At 44.4% G+C, this 27,656-nt stretch overlaps 1 protein-coding gene across 3 annotated transcripts in view; it reads right to left on the bottom strand.

Moving 5' to 3' along the window:
- Window positions 1-27,407, bottom strand: part of ITPR3 (inositol 1,4,5-trisphosphate receptor type 3) — a 101,761-nt gene extending 74,354 nt beyond the window's left edge. The window contains exons 1-2 of one of the 3 annotated variants that reach the window (XM_077928891.1): window positions 26,885-27,407; window positions 24-94 (exon numbers count right to left, since the gene is read on the bottom strand). In XM_077928891.1, coding sequence (XP_077785017.1) covers window positions 24-94; window positions 26,885-26,973 — 160 coding nt within the window. In that variant the 5' untranslated portion in view covers window positions 26,974-27,407. The remainder of the gene's footprint in view (window positions 1-23; window positions 95-26,884) is intronic. The other 2 variants (XM_028734046.2, XM_077928890.1) reach the window with 2 other exon arrangements.
- Between the last annotated feature and the right edge of the window lie 249 nt (window positions 27,408-27,656).

The raw sequence follows: 27,656 nt of genomic DNA, 5'->3' as shown, positions 1-27,656 counted from the left end.
TTACTGCTTCATTAGTCTCTTACCTCGAAATTTCTTGGGTGGGTTATCCAAATCACCAGCTGTTGGTTCCACCACACACCGGTCATCCACCAGCCTGAAAAACAAGCAAGAAAATATTCAGTTATGGTATTTGACTTTGAACTCAGTGATTTCAATGGTCTGAGAAGTTATCTGTTCTACTGTCTCCTTGCTCTGCCAGCTCCCTCAGCCTGAAGCAAGATGAGTGCTGCACCCTATATTCAAGTTTGACTGAACTGAACCATCCAGGGCTCCTTTACCTTTGCCTTTACCTTTATCACAGAGAACAGGAGACACAGGGTGACGTCCTGCTTTGTGTTTGCTAAAGTTGCAAAAATAATTCAAAGCAATAACACAGATTCCTAGACCTAGTCATAAATTTTGGGGATACAGCATCATTATTTTATGGTACACCAGCAGCACGTTGGGATGGGATATCCAAAGAATCAGGCATCTGGTTTGTTTGTTTTTGTTTGCGCACACACACCAGAGACCAAATGTGCTTTCAAAAATAAATTAAAAATTCCCTTTTTTAAAAAACTGAATAAAAATAAATCTTGAACATCCTGTAGGAGTGCAGCGAAACTTGAAAATTATCATTTGCCAAGATGTTCTAAAACAGACGGCTAATGCAAAAGCTTCAAAATGTATTATGTGTTGAAATTGCAGAATAATTTAAGTCTAATCTTGTGACTTTGAGGAAGCCAATTCATGATTTTGAACATCTAGGGTTACTCATATCAGACTACTGAGTTACTCAAAAGACATAATTTGGTGCATCTTTCTGACAGCCCATATATTTGAGAACAATCGCTTTCATTCTAAGTGTCAACTAACGTCTCTATTAAGCATAATCATTTCCACAATAACCTAAGAATTACAATTCCTTTTTGTTTCATTTTGGAAATAACGCAACATCAGCAGTGATAACCTTTCATGTTTTTGAACGCTTTTCAATATGATCTTAAATGTTGAAGAAGCTTTTTGTCTCTCTACATACTCTTCCTCCACATTGGAGACTTTCTTCACATTGGCTAATATAAGAACTCAGTGAGTGCTTGGATATGAAACATATGAGACAGTCTTAGAAGAGAAGAAGAGTTTGCATTTGATATCCCGCCTTTCACTCCCTTTAAGGAATCTCAAAGCGGCTAACATTCTCCTTTTCCTTCCTCCCCCACAACAAACACTCTGTGAGGTGAGTGGGGCTGAGAGACTTCAAAGAAGTGTGACTAGCCCAAGGTCACCCAGCAGCTGCATGTGGAGGAGTGGAGACCTGAACCCAGTTCACCAGATTACGAGACTACCGCTCTTAACCACTACACCACACTGGTTCTCACACTGGCTCTTAACCTGAAACTGTTCTTAACCTGAAGCACCACTTTAGCTAATGGGGCCTCCCGCTGCCGCTGCACCGCCAGAGCACGATTTCTGTTCTCATCCTGAAGCAAAGTTCTTAACCCGAGGTACTATTTCTGGGTTAGCGGAGTCTGTAACCTGAAGCGTATGTAACCTGAAGCATATGTAACCCGAGGTACCACTATAATTCATTCAGCCTGCTTAGGCAACAGTACCTAATACATAAACATTCTGTGCAATTAAAAAGTTATTTCCTATTTGTCAACAGAAACCCCTCTGCACTATGCTAATGAGGAAGGTGGTTTGGTAACTTGCCATCATCCCTCTCAGTATATAAAATAACATAACTCCTCCGTGTATTTTGGCATGTATGCTTCCAGTTGCAACATAGTGCAGAACACTGTCATCATAAATCAATAGCGGCCAGTAGTATAACACAGATGCTGGGGTTGTACCTCCTCAAACCTAGGGCTCCCACCCCCCTCATTTCAGGAGCCAAAATAACCCTGATGCATCTTGCCCTTTTTTGAAGTTTATTTCTATCTTGACTATGGCTGCAAGCTTTAAACGATAAAACATGTAATTGAATGTTTAATCATTCGAATGTGTCACTGTTTAAACAGTGGAACTAAGAAGGAAGGGCACAAGATATGGAGACCATATAAGCATGCCCAGCATTGAGTGTGTTACAGTAATCCAGGCTTGAGATTATTACCAGCTCATGGATCACTGCAGGCAAATTATTCTAATCCAGGAACAGTTGCAGCTGCTGCACCAGCCCAAGCTGGGAAAATGCCCTCATAACTTCTGAGGCAACTTAGTTTCGAGTGACAGTGACTGGACAGCTCCATGAAGTGCCCAGGCTGGAAAATCCATATGAACAGAGTCCACATGTTCCAGCAGCAGTCAACCTCAGACTAAGAAGCTGCAGGTCTGACTAGCTCCCTCTGCCTTCTATGAGAAAGGAGACCACCTTGGTTGAGCAGTCATAAACTTCAACAGAGTGGAAGGGCCTGTGGTTCCACTTGAACAGGGGGGGGGGAACCCTTGTGGCCCCCTGGATGTTGTGAACTGCAATTCCCATCAGGGACAGCAAGAATGGTCAATGGCCCAGGATGATGGGAGCTGTAGTTCAGCAACCTGGAGGACCAAAGGTTCCCCGTCCTTGCATGAGGGTTTCTGAGCTACAGTCCTCAGAGTCAGAGGCAAGGGAGGCGGGTCCATTAGGGCAAAGGGGGCACTGGCTGACCAATCTCAGTCTGACTCAGCCAAACCCCCACCAGCTTGCCTTCTTATTGACAAAACTCAGGGATCATTCTGTGCATCATTGGCTCAGCTTCCCTGACTTGCCACCCTACCAATTGGCACCAGCCACCACACCTTGGGCCAGAGAGATGCAGGTTAGTCGTGCCATGTAAGTCAGAGCCAGAGCAGCAGACACAACAGTGTACAAGTGAAAACATGACCAGGGTGTAGGTGATAAGCTTATTTTAGCCCCCGCCCCCCCCCCCGATTACTAATAAAGCACATTTTCCAGTTGGATGCCACAGGTGTCTATTTTGCATTGTTTTTAAACTCAACTTCTGTTAATTGTGTACTGTTCTTTAGCTTTTATTTTTAGATTTGTTACATCACCTTGGGGCATATGTGGAAGGTGATTAAACAACAATAATCCCCCCATTGCCTTCACAGAAACAATACGGTGCCATATTACAGGCTGTCAATACATTATGCTGGGAGAAGAGTGTTGCAAAAGAAGGCGAGGGGGATTCCAGCAGGATCTGAGAACAGCTGCGTGTTGAACAACCTGTTGCTTATATATCGGGGGACCCTGTTGCTCCAGAGAATCAGGCTCTGCCTGCTAGAGCACTTCATTCCATCTGTCTCCTTTCCAGCTCTTCCTATGGCAGTGAAACAAAGAGCTAGCTGCTCCTGGCACTTAGGGAAGCACATTAACCAGGCAGCCAAAATTTCAAACGTACACCAGTTTTTACTCCATGCATTCAAACATTGCCAAGGTGTCCTCAGCAGGAAGGCTCAGGGTGAAGGTTGGGTCCCACAGCGGTAATCCTTTCTCTTTGTGACTGGAGATGGTCTTCAACAAGCAATTCTAATATGACTGATCAAGATCCATTACTAGGTTATGGTAGATACCGAGGCTACTGGCACTACCAGTACTAACTCAACATTTTTGGGTGTGCCAGCTAACCATAAAAAATGTATATTGGCTCACCAGATTCATGTTGACATTAGCATTCCATGAAATGATACTGCACACTTATCCAAATTTAAGGGTTCTTTTCTTCCATTTCAAAAAGTAATTCTTTTTGTTTGCTGAACTATTATCTAACAGTAGACACTTCAGCAGTGAACCTTGGTGAATAAGGAGTAGAAGAATCCAGAGAAGGGTTTTCACTACTGACACTGTGACCCCAACTACATGTGATGCTCATTCACAAACATCTCTCCTCCCCAACTTTCTTTTTTTTAAACATAAGCAGACAAAATGACTACAAAGGGAGGGGGATTCACTTAACCTTTTCAGCTCTGGCTGTTTCACTACTCAAAAGCATTTCCTGCCATCACTAGCACCCAAAAGCAAAGTGAAAAAGTATGGGGCATTTTCACAAGTGACACTGAGAAGAGCTTTTAATCTTGTGGAGGGGAGTGTCTGTTAATGCAGGAAAGAAAAGGGCAGGCAGCAACTTGTGAAAACACCCTAAAAAGGTATGGCTGTAAACATCCCTAGTTAGATAGGATGAGCTGTATCTCAAGTTGTACTCAGAGTAAATTGAACAGACCTCAGTTTGTCATGTCCTGAAATTTTAATGGGTTTACTCTGAAAAGGACTAACATGATTGGATACAACCCTATGTCCCAAACAAAGGCAAAGTGATTTTATGGAGTGGTGGGTAACTCTCTTATTAAAGAAGTTAGGAAACCAAGTTCGGCAGATTCCAGCCAAAAAACCCTATGTCAATTAAGAGCTTTCAGAAATATGAAGTTCATCTGCCACCTGAAAGCCAGTAGAAAGCAAACCATGGGAATATACATCAACTTGGGTAAAGGCTCAGAGGCAGAGCATTTGCCTTGCTTACAGAAGGTACCAGGCTCAATTCCCAGCATCTCCAGGTTGAAATGTCCCCTCCTTGAAGCCCTGGAAGGCTCCTCCCAGTTAGTGTAGACCATAATGAAGTAGATGGACCAATGGCCTGACTCCATAGAAGGCAGGTTCCCGGGTTCCTAGGGCAGGGATTACCGGAGCCAAGGTACCAGCATCCAGAAAGCTATAGCTCAGTGGCAGAGCATCTCCTTTGCATGCAGAAAGTCACTGGTTCAGCTGTCGACACGTGTCCCCAGTCTGACACGTGTTCAGATGTCCCCTGTCTGAAATCCTGGAGAAGTGCTACCAGCCAATGTAGACAATAGTGAGCTAGATGGAGCAAAGATCTGACTCCAAAGGCTCAAGAATAGATCTCATAGTGAGCAACAGTACTTCAAATACCTTTTCTGACAATCTCAATATAATCTAGGGCAAGACCTAGGATGCATTGCACTTTAAAGATTAAAAAACAAAACAGTAATACTATGTTGAACGTGAAACAAAGAATTAACCAGCGTTCTGTAGATCTTCTAGGAGTGGTGTTATATGGTCCTGGCAGTTGCACAATTGAATATTTTTGCTGTTGAACTTTGCACCAGCTGAAGTTTCTAAACTGTCTTCAAAGGCAACCCTGCATCTACCACCTTGAGTTCCCTAAAAGATATGTGTAATTGACCGACTAACTGAAAATCTGCTCACCTCTCTGACATGCAAAGGACCAGCCAGTCTTTTATCCCAAGGGCTTTGAGAACAACGAAGAGCTGGGAAATAGATGCAAGCACTTAAGCAGCAAGAGGCCTCTGTTCTTAAGTGAGAGAAATAGACGGCCTAACGTCTCTCAGTTCAGTGTTTTCAAGCTACTTCAAATTATGAAGATTGTACAAGAAGCCTTTCCCATCCCCTGAACTGTTCTCACAATCTGAGAAGAGCGTTCTCTTTTGTTGCTCTGCCAACTGGAATTCGTATTTAGATTCTCTAATTCATTTGGATCCCCAAAACCTGGATGTAACAAAAAAAAAATTAGGCAACCTTCCTGGAAATCAGAGGTGCAAGGAAGCAAAGAATCATTGAATTGTAGAGTTGGAAGGTACCACAAGGGCCATCTAGTCCAACCCCCTGCAATGCAGGAATCGTTTTGCCCAATGTGGGGCTCAAACTCGCAACCTTGACAAGAAGCACTTCACATTCTTCTGACTAAGTTACAGATATGATGTAGCAAAAGGTGACATATTCTCATTTCTGGCACCTAGTGTAATCTCTGTGAAGCTAACATAGCAGCTTTGATCTGACATCAAGGTTGCGGAAATCAGAATCTGCTTCAGCATCATTACTAAGCACTTAATTGATGTGCCCTTGGTCTTTTCTTGATGAGATAAATTTCCATTCAGCTGAGACAGTGAGCAAGCAATATTATACAGTAGGCACTGGTTATCTTCAGACCTAAAAGTTGTTTTCAAGCATTCCATAAAAGCTTTTTGGTGCATGGACTACCACTTGTATTAGGGGCGATATGTTTAAAACCATCAGAATTAAAGCACTGATTTGCATGAGGTTATAAATGTCAGACCAGTTGGTGCTGGTTACTGAGAGGGAGAGGGGCAAGGCGGCAGGGAGGTTGTTGAGATGCAGGTGCAGCCAATCTGATGATGCTCACAATACTCCTACACCAACCTCCCTGCTGCCTCACCTGTCTCCCGCTTGGTAACCATAGTGAGCCTGGCATTGGGAAACCAGGTAAACAACACTTCCCCCATCAACCACTATTGGAGGGAGCAGTTTGCTGTTTGGACTCTGCTTCAAGGCATCAAAATGGTTTGGGCCAGGACTACTGAAAGGGGCGTTTCATGGGACGTGTTTGTATGGTTTGATTTAGGTGCCTAAAATCCGTGATTGTAATGTTCACGGTTAGAAAGTAAAACTTGTTGTAAAAATAAGACAGGTTGGGCCTCCGCAAAAAAAAAAGAAGTTGTTCCAAAAAGGCAGATGTTATGTTTATTTGAGCATTTGGCAGCTTTGTCACTAATTGCCACACTGTAACCCTGTGAAAGTATGGTATCAAGTAGAAAGTCAGAAGAAGGAGGGACAGATAGAATTACAGGAAGAAAACTCAAAAAGTAAAGTTAGCTGCATCGTTCCATCAGGGGGAGATAGATCCTAAAATCCATATTCGGACCACATTTTTATTAGTTAAAACATAATAAAGCACCTTGATGAGCATATAAAGTTGTCATCAACTCCAGCCCAAATTCTTAGGAAAGTAAATGAAATAATGTCTGGAAATATAAATAACCAACAATTATCATAATTAAAATGGCAGCCTTGGGGAGCAGCAGGAGGTCCTGATGAAGGCGGGGAACGGCTGTTCTGAAACTCAGCTCCAAAGACTTCTGAAAAGCTCCTTGTCCCTGGACTATATAGCAAACAGCAATCAAAGGTGTGGAGGATAAGTAGGACTGGAATAACACTTGTAGTTTAGTGTTGAATTTTGGACATAACGGAGATGTAAAAGATTTGGATTATTACAAAAAGATGCAAGAGGAAATGGTTAACAATAGGACCCACAAAGGGGAGGAGGGAAGTCCAGGAGATTCTTTGGAATCTTGTTTTTATGTTGTATGTTGGATAATTGGCTGTAAAACTTTAATCTGAAAAACCAAATAAATAAATAAATAAAAAACAAGTGTAGAGGATGAGAAGAGTTGGCTATGGAGTCTGCCTCTGGCCACAGTCCTGCAATGGAATGGGGAAAGGTGCAGCAAACTTTCAAATGATTCTGCTTACACAGGTGTCAGGTTGCAGCAAGGCCTCTTCCAATATTATCCTGCCTGGGTGTTAAGATCTGCGAGAGAGACCCTTCTTCAGATTCTACCAAGGGGTGGGGTGGTGACCCCAAAATAGGGCCACCTCTCTGTCATAGCATCCTGGCTGTGGAACTCCCTCCCTTCCAAACGAGACTCAGGGTTGTCTCTGAGCATTTCTCAACACCAATTAAAAACATATTTATTCTCCCAGGCTTTTGGTAGGGGCTAATGAGAGATACTTTGATGGATGTGCCTGCTGCTGTAATGCAGCTGGAGAAGATCTGATATATTTGCTGCTGCGCTTTGTTGGGATAAGTTGCTGTTGGCTGCTGATTTGTGCTTTACACAGCAAACGGCTTGTTTTAATTTTGGTGCAGATTTTAAATCGCTTCAATCCTCTCTGGGATCACGAAAGTGATGAAGGGCAGGATGTAAACCTAAAGAATAAGAAAAAGAACAAAAATATACTTTTGTAGGAAGAAGATGAGAGAGTAACGGGGTGTGTTCAGCAGCCTGGCTTTGAAGACGTCTGATTTGTGAATGAGGGCAATGGGGAGATTATGAAACTCTGTCTACAATGTGAAGAGAAGGATTAAGTTCCTAAGGTTCAATCAGGGAAGAGATTGCTATCCCAGGATCCACTTTTGGAATGAGAAAATAGAGGCAGGAGATGGATTAGAAAGGAGGAAATATGGAGTGGAAAAGAGACACAGAGAAGCAGACCAACTAGAACAACAATAGTCTTCCCCATGTATTCCTATCAGTCACATGCTTAACCCTGAAACTATTTGTTATTTCTATTTATCAGGCTTCCATCCAATCAGTTTTTGCTGACATGCACAACTTCCTTGCTGTCAGTTCACCTTTCCATTCACTCTTCCTGGTCCTTCCACATTGTTCCACCTCCTCTTCCCACCCTGGTTACACAGCTTGTCACATTCTTTCACAGCCACATAATGGGACCTAGAATGACTAGTGGGGTTTCATTTCCCAAATGGGCTAATGGATCTGTTCCTTTCGAATGGGCATCCTGCAGCATTCATTTCAATGTGTGACCTAATTAACACAACAAAAAGGTAGCAGATGCTCTGGAAACACAGCCCGGGTTTACACGACACCGGACCTCCATAGCTTGTGCTGCTTCTGTTCATATATCAAGAACCAGGACCTGCTTCTGAGAGTCCGCAGTGCATGCCTTTAAGTTAGGGTTGCCACATGGCCAGTTGTTAACCCACCCAGCCATAAGTTTAACATCCAGGCTCTATTTGCATATTTATTCATTGATTTGTGGTTTGTTTGATTCTTATTTATTAAAAGGCAGTATCTCTAATCTTATCTGTTTTAAGAGATAGGATGGCATAAACGCTCCATGAAAATGAAACTAAATGGACTACACGGGGCGTGTCCCCTCCCAACCTTATCAGCTATTCCCCAGGTTTCTAATGCACAAACATTTCCTTCAACCCCTTCTTTCTGCTGCCCATCTGTAGCAGGGGAAGGAAGAGGAAATAATTAGATATGGGGCAGGGAAGGATAAATGCATATGTGCTGTGCTTGCTCTTAACCTACATCAAAACTCCAACTGTGTACACATTAACACTTACTCTGGCTCTAGTATGCTCCTACCACCAGAGTATGGATCATAGAATCATAGAATAGAATCATAGAATCATAGAGTTGGAATAGACCACAAGGGCCATCGAGTCCAACCCCCTGCCAAGCAGGAAACACCATCAGAGCACTCCTGACATATGGTTGTCAAGCCTCTGCTTAAAGACCTCCAAAGATGGATGGATGGATTGAATGATTGATTGAATTCATATACCGCCCTATACCCGGAGCTCTCAGGATGGTTCACAGAAAATATCACAGTATATAAGACAAAAATAAAAGCAACAACCCAATACTACCCCCAAAAAAGAGCCACATTTTAAAAGGGTATGGGATGTTGATCAGCTCAACCAAAGGCCTAATTAAAAAGGAACCTTTTTGCCGGGTGCATAAAGGTGTATAATGAAGACACCAAACAAACTTCCCTGGGGATAACATTCCACAAGCAGGGAACCACCACAGAAAAGGCTCATTTTTGTGTTGACGCCCTCTGGACCTCTCGAGGAGAAGACACATGAAGGAGGACCTCAGAAGATCTCAGGGTCCAAGTAGGTTCATATGGAGGAGTTTGGATTGGATTTGATATCCTGCTTTATCACTACCCGAAGGAGTCTCAAAGTGGCTACCATTCTCCTTTCCCTTCCTCCCCCACAACAAACACTCTGTGAGGTAAGTGAGGCTGAGAGACTTCAGAGAAGTGTGACTGGCAGCTGCATGTGGAGGAGCGGAGACACAAACCAGGTTCACTAGATTATGGAAAGAGGCAGTCCTTGAGGTATTGCAGTCCTGGGCCGTTTAAGGCTTTATAGGTCAAAACCAGCACTTTGAATTGGGCCCAGAAACTAATCAGTAGCCAGTGCAGTCGGACCAGGATTGGTGTAATATGCTCAAACCATCTTGCTCCAGTGAGCAACCTGGCCGCTGAATTCTGCACCAGCTGACGTTTCCAAACCATCTTCCGAGGCAGCCCTACATATAACACATTGCAGTAATCAATGCAGAGTTTGAAGCCCCAAGTACACAAGGCTAGATGACCCTTTGGTTCCCTTCCGAGTCTATAGTCCTATGATTCTATGACTTTAGCTGCAATCCATAAGCGTCCTGTTGATTCTTGAGAAACACTCCTGCCTGATGCTCTTTCTCTCACGCCAGTTTCCATCGGATTAGAAAACAGAAGTTAAACCAAGGCAAGTACATTTCAGGCAGCTGTTGTGCCTGCACAGATCACAGTGTATGCACCTATGACAGCTTCCATGATTTGGAGTTTGGTGCAGGGGAAACAAATCAGGTAACAGAGACTGGGTGAAGACACCTCCACTCCTTCTCTGGTATGAACAGCAATATTAAAAAGCGTCTTGAAACACAGCGGCCAGGAGTGGACTTTGCTGCGTTTCAAGCTGCTAAAGTGTGCCGAGCCTCAAAGTCCTGCTTGTCCTGAAACCATCACACACTTCTCCTGTGGCGCAATGGGCTAGTGTGTCTTTCATAGAGGGGTGGGTGAATGTTGGGAGTTGCCTCCAGCAAACAGAGAATCTTAATTGCCCTTCAGAAGTGCACTGTTAACTCAATAGCACAGTGAGTAACCGTGAATGCTAGCACACAGAGGCTGGATCTAGACAAATCGAAGAAGCATTTCAGTTAAATGTGTTGTAAATTTAAACAGGGAAAACAGGTAGAGACAAATGGGACTCCACAGCGCCATCTGGTGTCACAATGTTATATCGTATATACAACGCATATAAATCACTTTTTCTTTCCCAATCTATCTGAGTCCTCTAGAGAGAAAGATAAAGACTAAGAAATGAAGCTTGCATTCTAGAAACTTCTGAATTTCCACCCTCTCCCAAATCCCAGTCTGACTCAGAAGCAACAAAACTCTTTGCTCATCGTTCTACCTTACCGGGTTTGTCATCAAGACATTGTAATAATGCATGCAAAAGACTTTAAAGATTTCAAAGTGCTGTAGAATAATTGTCATGTCTTATTATCTCACTTATACCATGCCCACCTCCAAAGAGTACGCACAATTATTTAGGAATTGGGGGCTAGTGCCAGACACTTCCCCTCTCTGGAAAAAGGCAAACATGGTCGGTTTTATTTTCTTATTTTATGATAATGACAGAAGAGAACAATCTTCAATGATACAAGCACACGAAACAAAGACATATTTGATGCCAGGGATATTAGTCATCAATATTCACTTTGCAAAGACAAAAACAGAGATGACTAAGGTGTGCCTGACACATTGTTTATAGTCTATTTCCTCTCCTGATATTTAATTCCCCAGGGGGCAACTTCATAATAATGATTTCCACACCGTGGTCATCCACATGGGGAAGGCAAGCAAGAGAAGGGCAGCTGCTTTCACTGGATGAACCATAATCCCCAGATTGCCAGCTTTCATTATTTTTAAAAAAAGAATAAATATCTAGCATTTGTAGAATCTGAGATATGGGATAAAATGCACAGATACCATTCTTCTCATTTTTTTCTGGTAAAAAACTAGCCTGCTCTCTCTCCTTTCCATGTTTGGCTTACCTTTCACTTCCCAGAGTTCACTGGGAAGAAGGATTTATTGTTCAGCCATTCTGGGAATTGTAGCTCTGTGAGTGGAATAAAGTAAAGGTAAAGGTACCCCTGCCCGTACGGGCCAGTCTTGACAGACTCTAGGGTTGTGCGCTCATCTCACTCTATAGGCCGGGAGCCAGCGCTGTCCGCAGACACTTCCGGGTCACGTGGCCAGCGTGACAAGCTGCATCTGGCGAGCCAGCGCAGCACACGGAACGCCGTTTACCTTCCCACTGGTAAGCGGTCCCTATTTATCTACTTGCACCCGGAGGTGCTTTCGAACTGCTAGGTTGGCAGGCGCTGGGACCGAGCAACGGGAGCACACCCTGCCGCGGGGATTCGAACCGCCGACCTTTCGATCGGCAAGTCCTAGGCGCTGAGGTTTTACCCACAGCGCCACCCGTGAGTGGAATAGGAGCCTCCTAAAAACACCCAGCACCCTTAACAAGCTACCATGAGACTCTTTATCTCAGGGTCATGCATTCATGCCCCACGTTGGGTAAAAGATTCCTGCTTTGCAGGGGGTTGGAATAGATGGCCCATGTGGTCCCTTCCCACTCTACAATTCTATGATTTACATTATTCTTTTTGTGGGGAGGGAGCCATGGCTTGCTTAAAGTGGTATGGTATTGCTTTAAATGTACAGCAGACCCTCCAAGTGTCTCTATTTTCCAGGGATGTCCCTGATTTAGAGAAGCCGTCCCGGTTTCTGATTTGATCCTGGAATGTCCCACTTTTCCTTAGGATGTCCTTATTTTCATTGAAGAAATGTTGGAAGGTATGGAGTTATCCAACCCCAAGCCATCTGAATGCAATTCTGTATAGGGAAGGCGTTTTTTATGTTTAATGTTTTATTATGTTTTTATATATGTTGGAAGCCGCCCAGAGTGGCTGGGGCAACTCAGTAAGATGTGTGGGGTATAAATCGTAAAATTAGCATTATGGAATGGGACGACCCTATTTTCATCAGAGAAATGTTGGAGGGTATGTGTCCAGTGCAAATGGGGGCTATGTTGGGGAAAACAGGCCATAAAACACTCTAGTAGAGAGGAGGTAAATCTGAAATTTGAGATTCAAATGACTGCAACCATATTCTTAATTATGTAGTATATTATTTTGCATTTACTTATTGCATTTCTAAACCGCTTTTCCTCCAAAGATTATACCTCGTTCTCTCTCATTCATTCTACAAGCATTTTCTCCTCACAACAACCCTGTGAAGTAGGTTAGGTTGAGAGAGACTGGCTGGTGGTCCAATGTCGCCTAGTAAGCTTCATGGCCAAGTGTGGATTTGAACCCAGGTCTTCTAACTCAAGAGTGACACTCTACATTGGCTCTCACTTACACTGACTCTCGTTGCCTTTGCAAATCAAAGGTGAGCGAATCAAAGAAGCATCACAAGCACATTAGAACATTTAATTTAATAACCTTTTACAGTAATTTCAATGAAAGGTTTTCAAGAGGTTATTGTTAAACAAAAGCTAAAGGGTGCATTTCACATGGTATCTGACATTTTTGTGGATATTTAAAATTACTGAGCATAAATATCTGTTACTAAAAGTTGCTGATCTTTGAATGCCATAAGTAAGCAACAAAGAAAATCAATATACACTTAGACTGCCATTCTATACCAAATTACCTAGGAATAAACCCATTGAACTCAATAGGACCAACTCTAAGGAGGCATGTAGAGGATTGCACCATTACGAAAGTTTGGATCTACACATTGCTCAAAGAGAAGTTGTGTAACTTCTCTTTGTGCAGTATGTATCTATCCAATTTTCTGGCACCCGCTGTGCTGTTTAAGCCCATTGAGTGACAAGAATTTGTGGATACTCAAAGCCTCATGAGGACAAAGGGAGGCTGTGTCAATGATTGCTTTTAAAGTGGACAACTGTTTTATTTCCTTGGGTACTTTTTTTACTTTGTAATGAATTTGGTGATCCCCAATTTTATGTTATGTATGTAGTGCATTGATTTCATTATCTTGTTATGTCATTGCTGTGGTCAGCACAATGACTGAGCAGAACAAAATACATGCCAATTTGCAGTTGTTTTAAGGCATCCAGAAATGAAAAAGCAGCAGGGTCAGAAGAGAATCAAACACATTTTCTGCTTTCCCTTGAAATGTCCTTCAAGGATTAGCTGGCAGCGACTTGCATGCGCAAGTGTTGCTGACGTGAAACAGTTAACACATGAAATTTAATGCAAGAGTAGATTCAGCAAGGAGGTGAGGCACACAGAACCGTATTGTAATTAGGCCATTCAGTGTTCCTTATCTAGATGTTAGAATCAGGCAATTAGTGTATCATGATCTAAGGAAGCTGAACCAGTGTTTAATTAGCACAGGTCCAGGCTGGGCCATTGATGCATTCACACTGCATTGTCCCAGTAGGGAACTCGCCAAAATAGAAATCCTGCATTTGTTGTACAGTTACAGAGCAGAGGGCTGGGATGAATCTACAGGATGTTAATCTAGGACAATCTAGATAGCAAGGCACTGTTCTGATGATTCAAAATGCAAGCATTATTCCATACCCTTCAGCATTTCTCCGATGAAAATAGGGACATGCTAAGGAAAAGCAGGATATTCCAGGATCAAATCAGAAACCAGGACAGCTTTTCTAAATCAGGGACATCCCTGGAAAATAGGGACACTTGGAGTGTCTGTTATTCTATTTATTTATTTCATATATTTATATGCTACTTAATACTAGAACACTATCTAAACCAAGGGTAGGCAAACTAAGGCTCGGGGGCAGGATGCAGCCCAATCGCCTTCTAAATCCGGCCCGCGGATGGTCCAGGAATCAGCTTGTTTTTACATGAGTAGAAAGTGTCCTTTTATTTAAAATGCTCTGAGATTTAAAATAAATCTCTGGGTTATTTGTGAGGCATAGGAATTCATTTTTATTCTTTCCCCAAAATATAGTCCGGCCCCCCACAAGGTCTGAGAGACAGTGGACCGGCCCCCTGCTGAGAAAGTTTGCTGACCCCTGCTCTAAGCAGTTTACGAAAAGATAACAAGTGGGAGGGGGGCAGATGACAGATGATAGATAGATGATAGATAGATAGATAGATAGATAGATAGATAGATAGATAGATAGATAGAGGTAGATTATGATAGATAGATAGATAGATAGATAGATAGATAGATAGATAGATAGATAGATAGATAGAGATAGATAGATAGATAGATAGATAGATAGATAGATGATAGATAGATAGATAGATAGATAGATAGATAGATAGATAGATAGATAGAGATATAGAGAGAGATAGATAGATAGATAGATGATAGATAGATAGATAGATAGATAGATAGATAGATAGATAGATGATAGAGATAGATAGATAGATAGATAGATAGATATAGATAGATAGATGATAGATAGATAGATAGATAGATAGATAGATAGATAGATAGATGATAGATAGATAGATAGATGATAGATAGATGATAGATAGATAGATAGATAGATAGATAGATAGATGATGATAGATGATAGATAGATAGATAGATAGATATAGATAGATGATGATAGATGATAGATAGATAGATAGATAGATAGATGATAGATAGATAGATAGATAGATAGATAGATAGATAGATAGATAGATAGATAGATGATAGATAGATAGAGATAGATAGATAGATGATAGATAGATGATAGATAGACAGACAAAACAGAAATAACAATATACAACTAAGACTGCAGTAACAGATGAAACAATTTTATTTTTTTTAAGAAACCCAAAATGTAGCAACACTCTTAGAAAACTTTTTAGGAATCAGGGAAATGGCTCAGTAGCCTGGCCACCAAGTGTCAGTAAGGTGAATGGAGAACAGAAGAGAGGTATTGTCTGCAGCTATTCTGACCCTGCCCTCAAGCCCTCAAGCCCTCCAACCTTATCCACCTCCTTGCCCACCATGCTGTCTCCTGCCTATAACCACTTGGATAGGGGCAGCATCCCTTCTCTCTTTACCCTCAGTCTTGCCAAAGCACAGTCAGGCTCGCAATTTGCCATATTCGCCCCACTAGCACACGCACATCACACCCAGTTCTGTCTTCTACCTACTCCCAAGCGATTTCCTTACTCAGACCATTCACACGGCATAAACACAAATCACAGAGCGCCCCCCCCATCCATTATCACTCATGCCATATTACTCCCACACCTCCACCAATACTCACAAATGCACCATCCACCCAATCTCTCCAACACTTCCTTCTTAATCACCAATCTCTCAATCTAGTCTGCAGCAAAATATCAAGGCAACAGTAAAAGCATTGGCAGAAGCATATAAAATATTTAAGATATTGCCACCCAGCAATCACACTCATGTGTTGTTCTGGGCAGCTTTCTGGCTCTCACCCTGGTTGCTATTTCCCACCCAAGACTCTCAGCCAAGGATGCTTCTGGGACTGCACTCCACTCCCTGGTACTCCTTTCTCCCATCAATGATGCCCTCAGACATTTCTAGTCCACAAAACAGGGACTTCACAAAAAATAGTAGTTCAGTTTGAAGGCAAGCACCCTTGCCCTCATCACAACACCAAAGTGTGGCCCTACCCTTTGATTTTGCCCCTTCAAGCTATCCATATGTGGCAGACATTGTACTTCAGTGGTGCTGACTTTGTAGAGTAGACCTATAACTGCTGAAGTGCCTTATTCTACACAACTACTCAAGGTAGAGCCGTCCTCTCCTCTTCACCATCTGGCCACTCTAGGTGCCTAAGGAAGCTAGCTAAAGAGCTTTCACTTGAATGGAACTGTGACATGGAAATTGCAAATGCAGCCTCGCAACACGCCATGGACCACACAGTCCTGGGGAAAAAAATCCCTAAAGGGAAACATAGAAGCTGTGGTTTTAGCACTTTTCCTACCGACACATCTGCCACCAGAATTCCTGCTTCTCCACCATTTGATCAACATCCATCTATAATCTGTTTTATTTTGCCCCAGCCTAAGACACACTTCAGAAACAAATGCAACATGAAGCTCCATTCAAATCATTTTTCGGCACTGCAAGCATAAAGTGATGGGAATGCATTTGTGATCTCAGCCTTTAAAAAAACAAAACACCACTGAGGTGTCAGACTTAGTCCTAGTTTTCTCATCCTGGTGTCCTCCAGATGCTGTTGAACTACAACTCCCATCATACCTGACTGCTGGCCATGCTGGATGGAACTAATGGGAGTTGTAATCCAATAACATCTAGGGGGACCATATTGGAGAAAGCAGGTCTAGTCCTTTGAAACTAGTGGCTCAAGCAGCCAGCATCACATTCTGCAGCAGTGGATACAAAAAAACCAGCTGCTGAAGGCAAACACAGACCATCATTTCTGGACACCCTGCTTGTGAATAGCCAAAGACACTCAACCAACCACTGCTGTAAACAGATGACTGACTGAGATCCTGAAAGGCACCTCTCATCATGGTTGTTGGGTTTTCAATGGATAATTCAGTCCAATCCAGTCTAAGGCAAGCTGTGAGACAACCCAGGACACACTTATTTTCCTTTCAGTGTTGCTCCTTCCTAGCTGTTTTCATGCATTCTCTGAAGACAGGGATGGGATTGTACCCTCTGTCCCCACTTCCAACCTGTGAGTGTTCCTTGAATAGGGCCTGCAGCATCTAAACAAGCACAGGCTCTCTCCATGCAACTGTGAATTCTGCAAAAGGCAAGGTCCCTGTACATGTACACAGCCTGTGTGTGTCTATTTGTACACACAGATGCTCTAACCGCACCTTTGACCAAGTGCACAGAGCAATGACGGGACGCGGGTGGCGCTGTGGGTAAAAGCCTCAGTGCCTAGGGCTTGCCGATTGAAAGGTCGGCGGTTCGAATCCCCGCGGCGGGGTGCGCTCCCGTTGCTCGGTCCCAGCGCCTGCCAACCTAGCAGTTCGAAAGCACTCCCGGGTGCAAGTAGATAAATAGGGACCGCTTACTAGCGGGAAGGTAAACGGCGTTTCCGTGTGCGGCTCTGGCTCGCCAGAGCAGCGATGTCACGCTGGCCACGTGACCCGGAAGTGTCTCCGGACAGCGCTGGCCCCCGGCCTCTTGAGTGAGATGGGCGCACAACCCCAGAGTCTGTCAAGACTGGCCCGTACGGGCAGGGGTACCTTTACCTTTACCTTTACCTTACAGAGCAATGACAGCAAGCCTGATTCCATCTTCCCTTCCCATGAGTATTTGGTGAAGGCATATATGGGGAGAGGGAAGGGGCTCCTGTTGAATAATTGCCTGAGGCGGTAAGAACAAATGAACCATCATCATCACTCATCAGGAGATGGCAATTTTGCACATGCAAATTAGCAAGCCATTGCCGCAATTAGGTGTGCAGATTCGCTTTAAATTGCTATGAGCAATTTTCAAGGACTGTTTGTGTTCCATTAAGTACACGGTGATGTTCTATGGCTTTTCTTACGCTTTCACATAAGACACCATCAGAAAAATCAGAGCTATGGAACTGGATCTGGCCAGTGGGCAAAGTCAGTCATTCCTCATTGCCCAGTGGACTGACTTGGTCTGCCTGGCCACACCCCTGTCCAAGTTCAAAGGGGCTAAATGTGCTGAATAGCAGTTACTGAAGTCCATATGCAAGCAAGGTTCAGATTCAAATGGACATTCTTCCTCTGCAGACAGTGTCCAAATGAAGAAAGGACCCTGACCTGGTTAAGACTATTTCAATGATCTTATGAGAAGTACTGATTGCAACTAATATTGTTTTATGAAGAAGATCACGTATTGGTGCCAAAAAGGTGAACTTACCCAAACAATGTGTGTAGCTATCGGGTGCCTTCTTTAACTATCTGCATATATAAAACTTTCTTTCACAGAACACACATAGTCCAAAAAGCATATGTGTACATTTTTTAAGCCTGGAAAGAATTTGATTAGATTCTAACACATCAGCTTGGGGTGGGTGGGTAAGTAGGAGTTAACTTTAAAATTAAATGACGTGCATAGAGGACTGGAATGAAACCTGTTCCTCCCTCTCTCTTAATTTCCCATGCTCCACAGCTGTAAGGTGGTTTCCCTTGGCTCACATCGGGTATCTGCAAAGGTGGGAGAAACCATTTTAGAGTAGGAGAGGGGTGAGAGGAAGGATGTGGGTTTTGTTTCTATCATTCATGCACTATGTTTAATGTTAGAAGCTAACCTTCAATTCCTACTTTACAGCCAAACCAGCCAACATATGCTTAATAAACATGTGTGCCTCAAGAAGCTGGCACCAGAGAACATTGGCTATCTGCCCTGGCTGCCACCCTGACACACCCAAGCAGAGGCTCTTGCTTGTAAGTAAGAAAGAGATATTTATCCAGGCAAACAATGGTCCAGATTCAGCAGCAGGCACAAGAAACAGGAGTCATGGCTCAGGAGCTGAAGAGCAGGACAAGAAGTTCAGAACTGGATGAAAGCAATGAAGATGCCCTAACAAGTTTCCACGCCTCACCCACCAAGCTTTGAAAGACAAGGTGTGGCACTCTCCTTTGCAAAACACCTTTGCCTTGCAGGAATGTTGGACCCACCCACCTTTCGGGTGGGTGGGTCTGTTACTCCCACCTGTGAAGGTAGCACCTGATTCAAGACTGCACTCTTCGGCTCGGGTTCCTGTTCAGTTGCTACCTCCAGTTCTGCCTCCCCACTTGGCTGCTCCAAGCCCTCCCCAGCCTCCACTGAAACTCTCCACTCTACAGGAAAATGAGGAGAAACTAGCATCCCTGCTCCCTCTTCCCTAAGACCACTGGTCCTGTTAGCTAGGGATGATGGGAGTTGTAGTCCCAAAACATCTGGAGGGCCAAGTTTGCCTATACCTGAGTCAGAGCCTGCCAATCCAACCAAATTCTGACTGCACACTACAGGGCTTGTGACAATATTGACTACTCATAAGAAGGAAATCTTTGCATTGTAAAAATGTCTTCTGTGCCCTCTGAGCATTTACCTCCCTACTAGCCAATTGAAATGCATCCCATTCTTTCTTAACACTGGAAGAGCATGAGACAATAACTGCCAAAGCCATGTTATTGTGCCTGTTTAATTGTTGCAGACAGAATGATATTTCACACCATGTAGATTTGCTGCTGCTGTTTTCCTGTGTACTAAATCCTGTTCCATGGAGCCCCACCCTGCAAATCCACATGCAGCCACAATAATAGTTATCTGAAGGTGTGATTGAAAACTAAATAGCAGTCACTTATACAGCCATGTTTACTCAAAGCCCTTCCTCTTCAACCAGGTCAGAGTGCAATTCCAGCACATAGTCATACTCTCTTTTCTGACATACTGTTTGCATGCTCCATTCTTCACAATAAGCAGAAGTAGTTCTACATTGATGGAATGCAAGTTTGCGGTTTGTGGTGTAAAGAATTATTAATTCAAATAATTGCATTTGTGTCTACAATATTGGCTGAAACTACGTGTGTGTTGCCCCAAACACATTTTAATAGGTGTTGGTTTAATTTCCTATGGTCCACACTGACTTTCCCTCCTTTTTCTTCTTCTTTTTTACTAACATTTACTAACACTAGCTGCCTGTTCAAAGTGAGAGGAGGATAGTGAAGAATATATGTACCAATTTACTGTGAAAGCATAAATTATTTATTTATTTAAGTTCAAGTTCTCTCAACTTTTAAGGCATCGTGTTAGAGAATTATGACTAAGAACTCTTGCTAAAAGACATAAGTAGTGTCCTGTGGATCCAATCAAGGCTCACATAGTCCAGCACTTTTTGCAACCTGCAACCAGAAGGGATTTAGGAGTGCTGAGTTCAGAGGCCTGGGACCCTTAGAAATCAGAACATGGACTGAGACTATGGTTGTTAAATGAAGAGGTTTCTTTCGGAGTATTTTCCTTGTTCACAGTTACATGCGGACTGGTGTTGTTCCTCCCAGAATTATCTGCAAGTCCTGGGATAGACTACCGGTAGTCTATATTCTGGAATCCTGGTCTAGATCAAGGAATAGATCCACCACAGACATTACAAAATGGTTCACCAGAAACAGGGTAATAGGTCACAATTTAGCTTCTGCCCACCCTTCTGCCATAATTATCCCTGTCAGCTTTGGAGTGTCTTGACACTGCAGGTTTAACAGTAATTTGCTTTCCCCAAGGTACTCTGGGAACTGTAACAGTAGGGAAGATCTAGCTCAGTTCCCTCACCAAATTCTCATGATTCACTGGATACCCATCCAGAGTTATAGGACTAAATCCAGGTTTGTCATATCCAGAGCAAATTTAAATCCCATTGATTTTAATGGGTCTATGCTAAGTATGAGTAGTTGGGATCCAAGCCATGGTTGGCATCATTACAGCACTAGCAATGCATGTCAGGGATGATGGGAGTTGTAGTCCCAAAACATCTGGAGGGCCAAGTTTGCCTATGCCTGGTATAGATCCCTTTGACCAATTCCACACTGGAGAGCAGGGCTGCCTTTTGCTGCTGGCAGAGGGTCCCCAGATTCAGTCCTGGCATCATTAGTTAAAAAGGACCTCAGGTAGCACATTTAGGAAGTAAGTCACCTTGGAGAGCCACTGCCAATGGACAGCACTGGGTTTAATGGGACAAAGGCCAGATTCAATATAAGGTAGCTTTGTATGTTTAGCTCACGGCTAAGCAGCAAGGAAGGAAGCAACAATTAGGACAAAGGACTAAGAACTGAAAGCCAAATCTGCTGTCCAGTCACACTCTGAAAATAAGGCAATCTTTCTATGCCCTAGTTGACCATCTGTACAGGGCAATGATTAGAATGTGTCTTTATCTGAAAATGGCTGAAAATGATTACAATGTGCATGACTCATTGACAGAGCCCACTCCTAGCATGCAGAACGTCTTAGGGTCCATCACCATCAGGAGGGTTCGCAAAGACCTGCATCCTAAGAGGAGTTGCCAATCAGGGCAGACAGAAGTGGACTGCACAGACCACTGTCCTAATTTAGTAAAGAGCAAACACAGAAGCAGTTCCTAGGTCCACCTTACCCATCTTCCCTTCTTATAGAAAGTTAAAAGGCACAGGTATATTCACTGATGGAGGAAGAGGAGCCCTACGGGCAGCGTGCCACGCTCCCGGGACACACACCAGCCCCGCCCCCGCCTGCTCTCCATCCCCCGGTGCTGGAGCATGAAGCTCCGCCACTGGGTATATTGATCCTTGCAGATTCTCCACATCCCTCCATTGGGAGAACTATCCAGTTATTCCTTCTTTCTGCTTCATGTTTGTTAATCAGTTACTAATCCGCAATATGACTTTTCTCACTCCATCACTGCTAAACATTCTTTTTTGAAGTCTAAGTACACCGTGGCAAGAGGAACCTCTCTATCAATATGCTTGTTGACACTCTTCTAGTACTTGGGTAGGCTAGTGAGACAGGTCCTACACATGCAGAAGCCATGCTAGTTCTGCTTCAGCAAGACTTGTCCTTCTATATGCTCAGTAACTCTGTCTTTAACAATGATTTCCATCAGTTTTTTCTGGAACAGACATTATGCTAATCAGCCTGTATTTCCAGGCTCCTAACCCCTTACTGTTGTTGGTATAGTTATTATGCCAATATGGATGTTTGAACTGAACATAGAAAAAAAATATCAGAAGCATTTCCTAAATAAAGATTCTGTTAGATAAGCAAATTAAAAGCCACGTTATTGCAAGACCTTTCATGGCAAGGCATATGAGATGTAGAATTGTAACCTCCATGGCTACTGAGTGTCATTTCCTTAGCCATGGCAACAGCCAAGCTACTGTCACTGTAATTATACAATAATGGTTCGCTATCTGGGCAGACATAACTCCTCAGTGAGACACAGGAATGAGCAAAATAAGGGCTTGCATCTGCTAATAGAAATAAGCCCCCCTTTAATAACTGTCCTTGTGATCACAGTTGTGCTCGTGTTTGCTGCTTCAATCCCGCATCATTGGTAGATTCCCCAACCCCCTCCACCTTTGATGAGATTAACGCAAAGCCTTCAGAACTAAGTATGCAATGGGAAGGGTGTAACTGGCAGTTTTATTTAGCCTTAGGGTAATTTGACATGTTTGGTCACCAACGGGTTCTTGTTACAGGCAGGAGAGCAAGCCTTTCATTTCTGCAAGAAGTCTTTAATTGTCTCCTGCATTCATTCCAACCTTGTCATTTCATGCAATTTTAGTGTTTTGGCAGGCTCTCAATACCAACCTTAGCAAAGAGCTTGAGCTGCGATTGAAATTTATGCACAAAGGGCACACACACAGTCCAACTACACTTAAACAATGAGTTCAATGAGAGAAAGTAACTACGGTATTTCAAAAAATGAGCAACTGAAAGTTCATTCCATTTCTCACTGATCAGCACTACTGCAGTGGCAAAGGCAGTGAACTTCTCCTTTCCAATAGGGCAGAGGTCAGCAAACTGTTTCAGCAGGGGGCTGGTCCTCTGTCTCTCAGACCTTGTGGGGGCCGGACTATATTTTGGGGGGGGGAATATGAACAGATTCCTATGCCCCACAAATAACCCAGAGATGCATTTTAAATAAAAGCACACGTTCTACTCATGTAAAAACACCAGGCAGGCCCCACAAACAACCCAGAGATGCATTTTAAATAAAAGGACACATTCTATTCATGTAAAAACACGCTGATTCCTGGACCGTCCGTGGGCCAGATTTAGAAGGTGATTGGGCCGGATCTGGCCCCTGGGCCTTAGTTTGCCTAGCCATGCAACAGGGCTAGGGTGGTCGTGTGTCCTATTTTAAAGAGGACAGTCCTCTATTTGAAGAGCTGTCTGATTTAAAGCCTAAGAACCGTTAGAAGGGAAAGCAGGAGGGGCCCTGAAGATGCCTTTCAGTTAGCACCTAGATACTTGCAGGCACACAAGTTACCTAACCATGACAGTCTGGGTTACTGTATTAATGCATCAATAAAAGCAAGCATTTCTAAATCTCCATATATACTGGCACATACAAACTAGCACATGCATGTTTTGTGCAAATCTGTGTCCTGATTTGTTTTCTTGGGGTTGAGTAAGTTGCCACCCTACATAGGACCATCAAAGCAATTCACATTTGCAAATTTTGTTTTTTTCATTTTAATAATTTGTATGCTGCTTAATATTGCAGTGTCTAAGCGCACATCAAATGAAAATAGATATATAAGAGCAACCACCACATTTCCTGGTAAGGGATGGGCTGAATGCCTTTATTTGACACTGCTGGGATGGGGGACCAATTGAGACGGATCTCTGAGACTTATGGAATCTGATGAATTCCTGAATGATCTGGGAGCGGTCATAATGAGTTGCTGAGTGAAATGAAACCAATAAGAAGGTGACACCTAGCTCTATCTCTCTGTTTCATCTGAATTGGGAGAGGCAGCTGAGGTGCCAGAAAAGGTGCTTGGAGTAGGGTTGCCATATTTTGAAAAAGGAAAAAAAACTATGACACCCATTCAAAGCAAATAAATGCAATTTGTCTCAAATTTTTCCCCTGAAAAAGAGGGCGTGTCCTGAAAAAAGAGATACATGACAACCCAAGTTTGAAGGCAGAGACAGGGTAAAAGGTAAAGGGACCCCTGACCATTAGGTCCAGTCGTGACCGACTCTGGTGTTGCAGCGCTCATCTCACTATATTGGCCGAGGGAGCCGGCGTACAGCTTCCGGGTCATGTGGCCAGCATGACTAAGCTGCTTCTGGCGAACCAGAGCAGCGCACGGAAACGCCGTTTACCTTCCCGCCAGAGCGGTACCTATTTATCTACTTGCACTTTGATGTGCTTTTGAGCAACGGGACCGAGCAACGGGAGCTCACCCCGTCACGGGGATTTGAACCGCCGACCTTCTGATCAGCAAGTCCTAGGCTCTGTGGTTTAACCCACAGCGCCACCCGCGTCCCCTTGAGACAGGGTGGATGTGGACAAATAAATTAAGTTGAATCTTGAAAAGACAAAGGTATCATCTGATTTCATCCTGTGGTGTCCCACAAAGACCACAATGGCCGTTGTACAGGTAATGTAATGCTCAGTTGTACAGGACCCAAGTAGCTGCTTCCTAAAAAGTTCGTCCTAACTTCCTGGGTTACAGTGCTACAGGCCCTTAAAGGAATTCTATAGTCCGTTCTTCGAACCAAGTGAAGAGCAATAACAGAAACCACCCTGCCTGTTTCCAGAGGAGGATAAAGTGACTTTTGTCACTCACGTTCTGCTTGCACCAGTCCAAATGCATCTAATGGGCATTTTCTCTGAAGTTTATCCAACTTGCATAGTCTTCGTTGGGCCTTCTGCTGCACCTCCTCCCAACTACGGAAGATTGCAAGAAGCACAAAGCAGTTTACAGCCTGCATGGCAGCTGCTGTGATGTTAACACAGTGCTCCCCTTCAACACTTCCATTTCAGACAGGAAGGGAATTCTTCTTGTCCTCAGCCACTGACTACATAGCACCCATGTATAAATCCCCATATAGAGCAATCAACATAGGACTCTGCCATCTAGGCACAAGCAGACTGCTAGGCCCATTAAAAAAGAACGCCTGGGTCTGCCGGTTGTGGGGGCAGCGCCATCGCTGTTGACTCCTACTCTAGATTTGCAGGCATCCTGCATGGTTTTTTACAAACAGCACAACTCTAAGCAAGATCCTTGGCTGGCAGACAGCAAGCAAGAACCTACCCACATCCAGCCACTAACACTACTTTGTTCCTTTTCTTCTCCCGGGGAAGGCTTACAGGGTCTGCTGAGGATACAAACGGCCCACCAGAGCAAAGAATAAATTAGCACAGCTGGACTGCACAGTCTTAGCAGCTACTGAGTACTGTGCACTGACAAGCTACTTGGCAGGTTATGTCACAGTTTACAGGCACTGATTCATGGCTGTTAATTAGCGGCTATGGAGCGCCAGCCCTGCACTAGGTGCTGCACACAAGGCAGAAGTGACAAAGTCCCTGCCCAGCAGGCTCACAATATTAAGCAGAAGGCAGGACAAAAGTGAAGGGAGAGATTTGGAGAGAGGAGGAACAAGGGTGGGAGGGTGAGCTGGGAGCAGACAGCGCTAGCCAGGCCAGGCCAGGGTGATTCAGGAAAAGGTGTCTACAGTTCGTGATACAGTTTGTTTTTCTAAAATAAAGGCAAAAGCAGGAATTCTCTTTGCTGCAGATTAGCATTCATCTGTACAACACTGACAGTATTAATTGCATTAATGGCATTGGGTCATGCTTTTTTTCTTTCGGAGGGGGTGTTGTTGATCACAAGTGAGAAGCAAAGTAACAGGATTTATCAACATCACTGTTGAAAACTTTAAGTGATCCCTGTCACTTCGGGGATCAAAATGCCAGTTAGGGCTAGTTCATTCAGTACATCTTATGTCCTAGCAAATAGTTCTGGATAAATGGGCGTCTCAAGCACGAGCATAGCCAGGATTTTTGTTAGGGGAGGCGGGTTTTTGGTAGTGGGGGCAGAACCTCAGATCTGTATTGATTTGGGGGGCTGCTGCCTCCCTGCCTCCTCCTTGGCTATGCCCACGCTTGATGTGTTGAACAGGCAATCACATACATGGGGGCGGCAACAATCCCCAGGATTGTTCAGATACTTCCCCCCCCCCCCATTGTCACAGTCATGGTGCTCTCTGGAGACAATGTGCATGATAACTTGTTACCAATTACATCCGCCCAGGCAAGTGCAAACCCAGGAAGAACTGGGTGGCTTAAAAATATATTGTGTAAATTGGCCCAGAGGTCAGAGCAATTTTATTCCTGGTTGCCAGAGCAGGCACTGACTTTTATGGCCAAAGCAACTGTCTTTCCCAAAAACTTAAGAGGCTCAAGGAAGCCCACTGTCAGCTCAGTCCGTAGAGAATGAGACTCAGGTTTCGAGCCCTACTTTGGGTAAAAGATTCCTGTAATGGGGGGGGGGGGTTGAACTGAAGGATGACTCTCGTGGTACCTTCCCACTCTGCGATTCTGAGGCTGAGTTGCCCTTGTCATCGAGCCCGGACCCCTGCTGGCTAGGGACTAAATTACAGCCCAAACCAGGAAGACATCTCAAGCTCCACACCAGCCGAGCTTTTGACCACGCTCGGCAAGCAGATCCTTGCAGGACAAAACAAGCGAACAACAAACCACTTCACCCTCGATCCAGGCCCTACAGAAAGAGATCCCCGCTGCCATTCAGCAGTGCTTGCATGCCCGCGTCTGTGCTCCAACCACTCTAAAAAAAAAAAACCCCATGGGCCGTGGGGGGGGTGGGTGTGCAACTCAGGCGCTCTCCGGAACTTCAGCTCAACTTCAGGCTAACGAAAGACTCGCGCATCGCCCTCGATGAGACCAGTGAAGCCATCTCAGCCCTTAGAAACGGCTCCGTTTCCTTCTCAGCGCCGCCGCCGAGCTCCTTTCCCCGCAAGGACTGGCTCTCTCTCTTCCCACCCTCCTCAACCCCGCAGGAAAGGGCGCTGCAAACTCACCCCAAAGTGCTGATGAAGCCATTGACCGACCCTTCGGCGTACAAGGAGACGATGTCCCCAATGTGCAAGAAGCTGGACATCTCATTCATGATTCCAACTCGGCTGGTGTCCCGACGCCTTGCCCGCCTCCCCCCCTTCTCCTCTCTCGAGCTGTTCACCTCCCACCCGGGCGATCCACCATGTGGCCGGCGGGGCACCAGGATGCAATGGTCCAAAGGCTCCTCCGCCAGAGAGGGGCGTCCGGGCAAGGGATCGCCCTCCGTTCACACGTGCTTGGGCTTATCCGCCGGGACGCGGCTCGGCTCGGCAGCAAACGAGGAGGGAAAGAAGCGCGGCTGTGTAGTTGGGGCTGGCGCGCGGCGGGGGGGGGGGGGGGAGCGGCGGAGATCGGCCAGAGATTTGCATGAGTTCCCAGCGAGACACTCTCTCTTTTTCGTCCAGCTCTCTACCTGCAGCCAATAGAAAGCGATCAGGAAGTCCTGATGAAACATTCGATGCAAATTGGGACTGCGAGCTGGGGGGGGGGGGGGGGTTGGCGGCGGAAAAGCCACACCCCTGCTGGCCACGCCCCCTCCCACCCACGGAAGAAACTTTTCCAGCATTGAGAAAGCAAGAAAAAAAAGTCCTTTGCTTCTGAAGAAGCGCCTCTCTTGCATGTGGAGGGAACAAGAAACTTGGGGAGGTGGGTGGGGAGGGAAATGAATTGTTTCCTCTGCTCCACCTCCCCGCCCTCGCCCGAAGTATGTGTGCGTTTGCTGAGCTTCAAAAAGGA

The sequence above is a fragment of the Podarcis muralis genome, chromosome 5 (assembly GCF_964188315.1).
Source record: "Podarcis muralis chromosome 5, rPodMur119.hap1.1, whole genome shotgun sequence".
NCBI lineage: Eukaryota > Metazoa > Chordata > Lepidosauria > Squamata > Lacertidae > Podarcis > Podarcis muralis.
The sequence above is the reverse complement of the archived record's forward strand: the minus strand, read 5'-3'. Positions and strand labels throughout refer to the sequence as shown.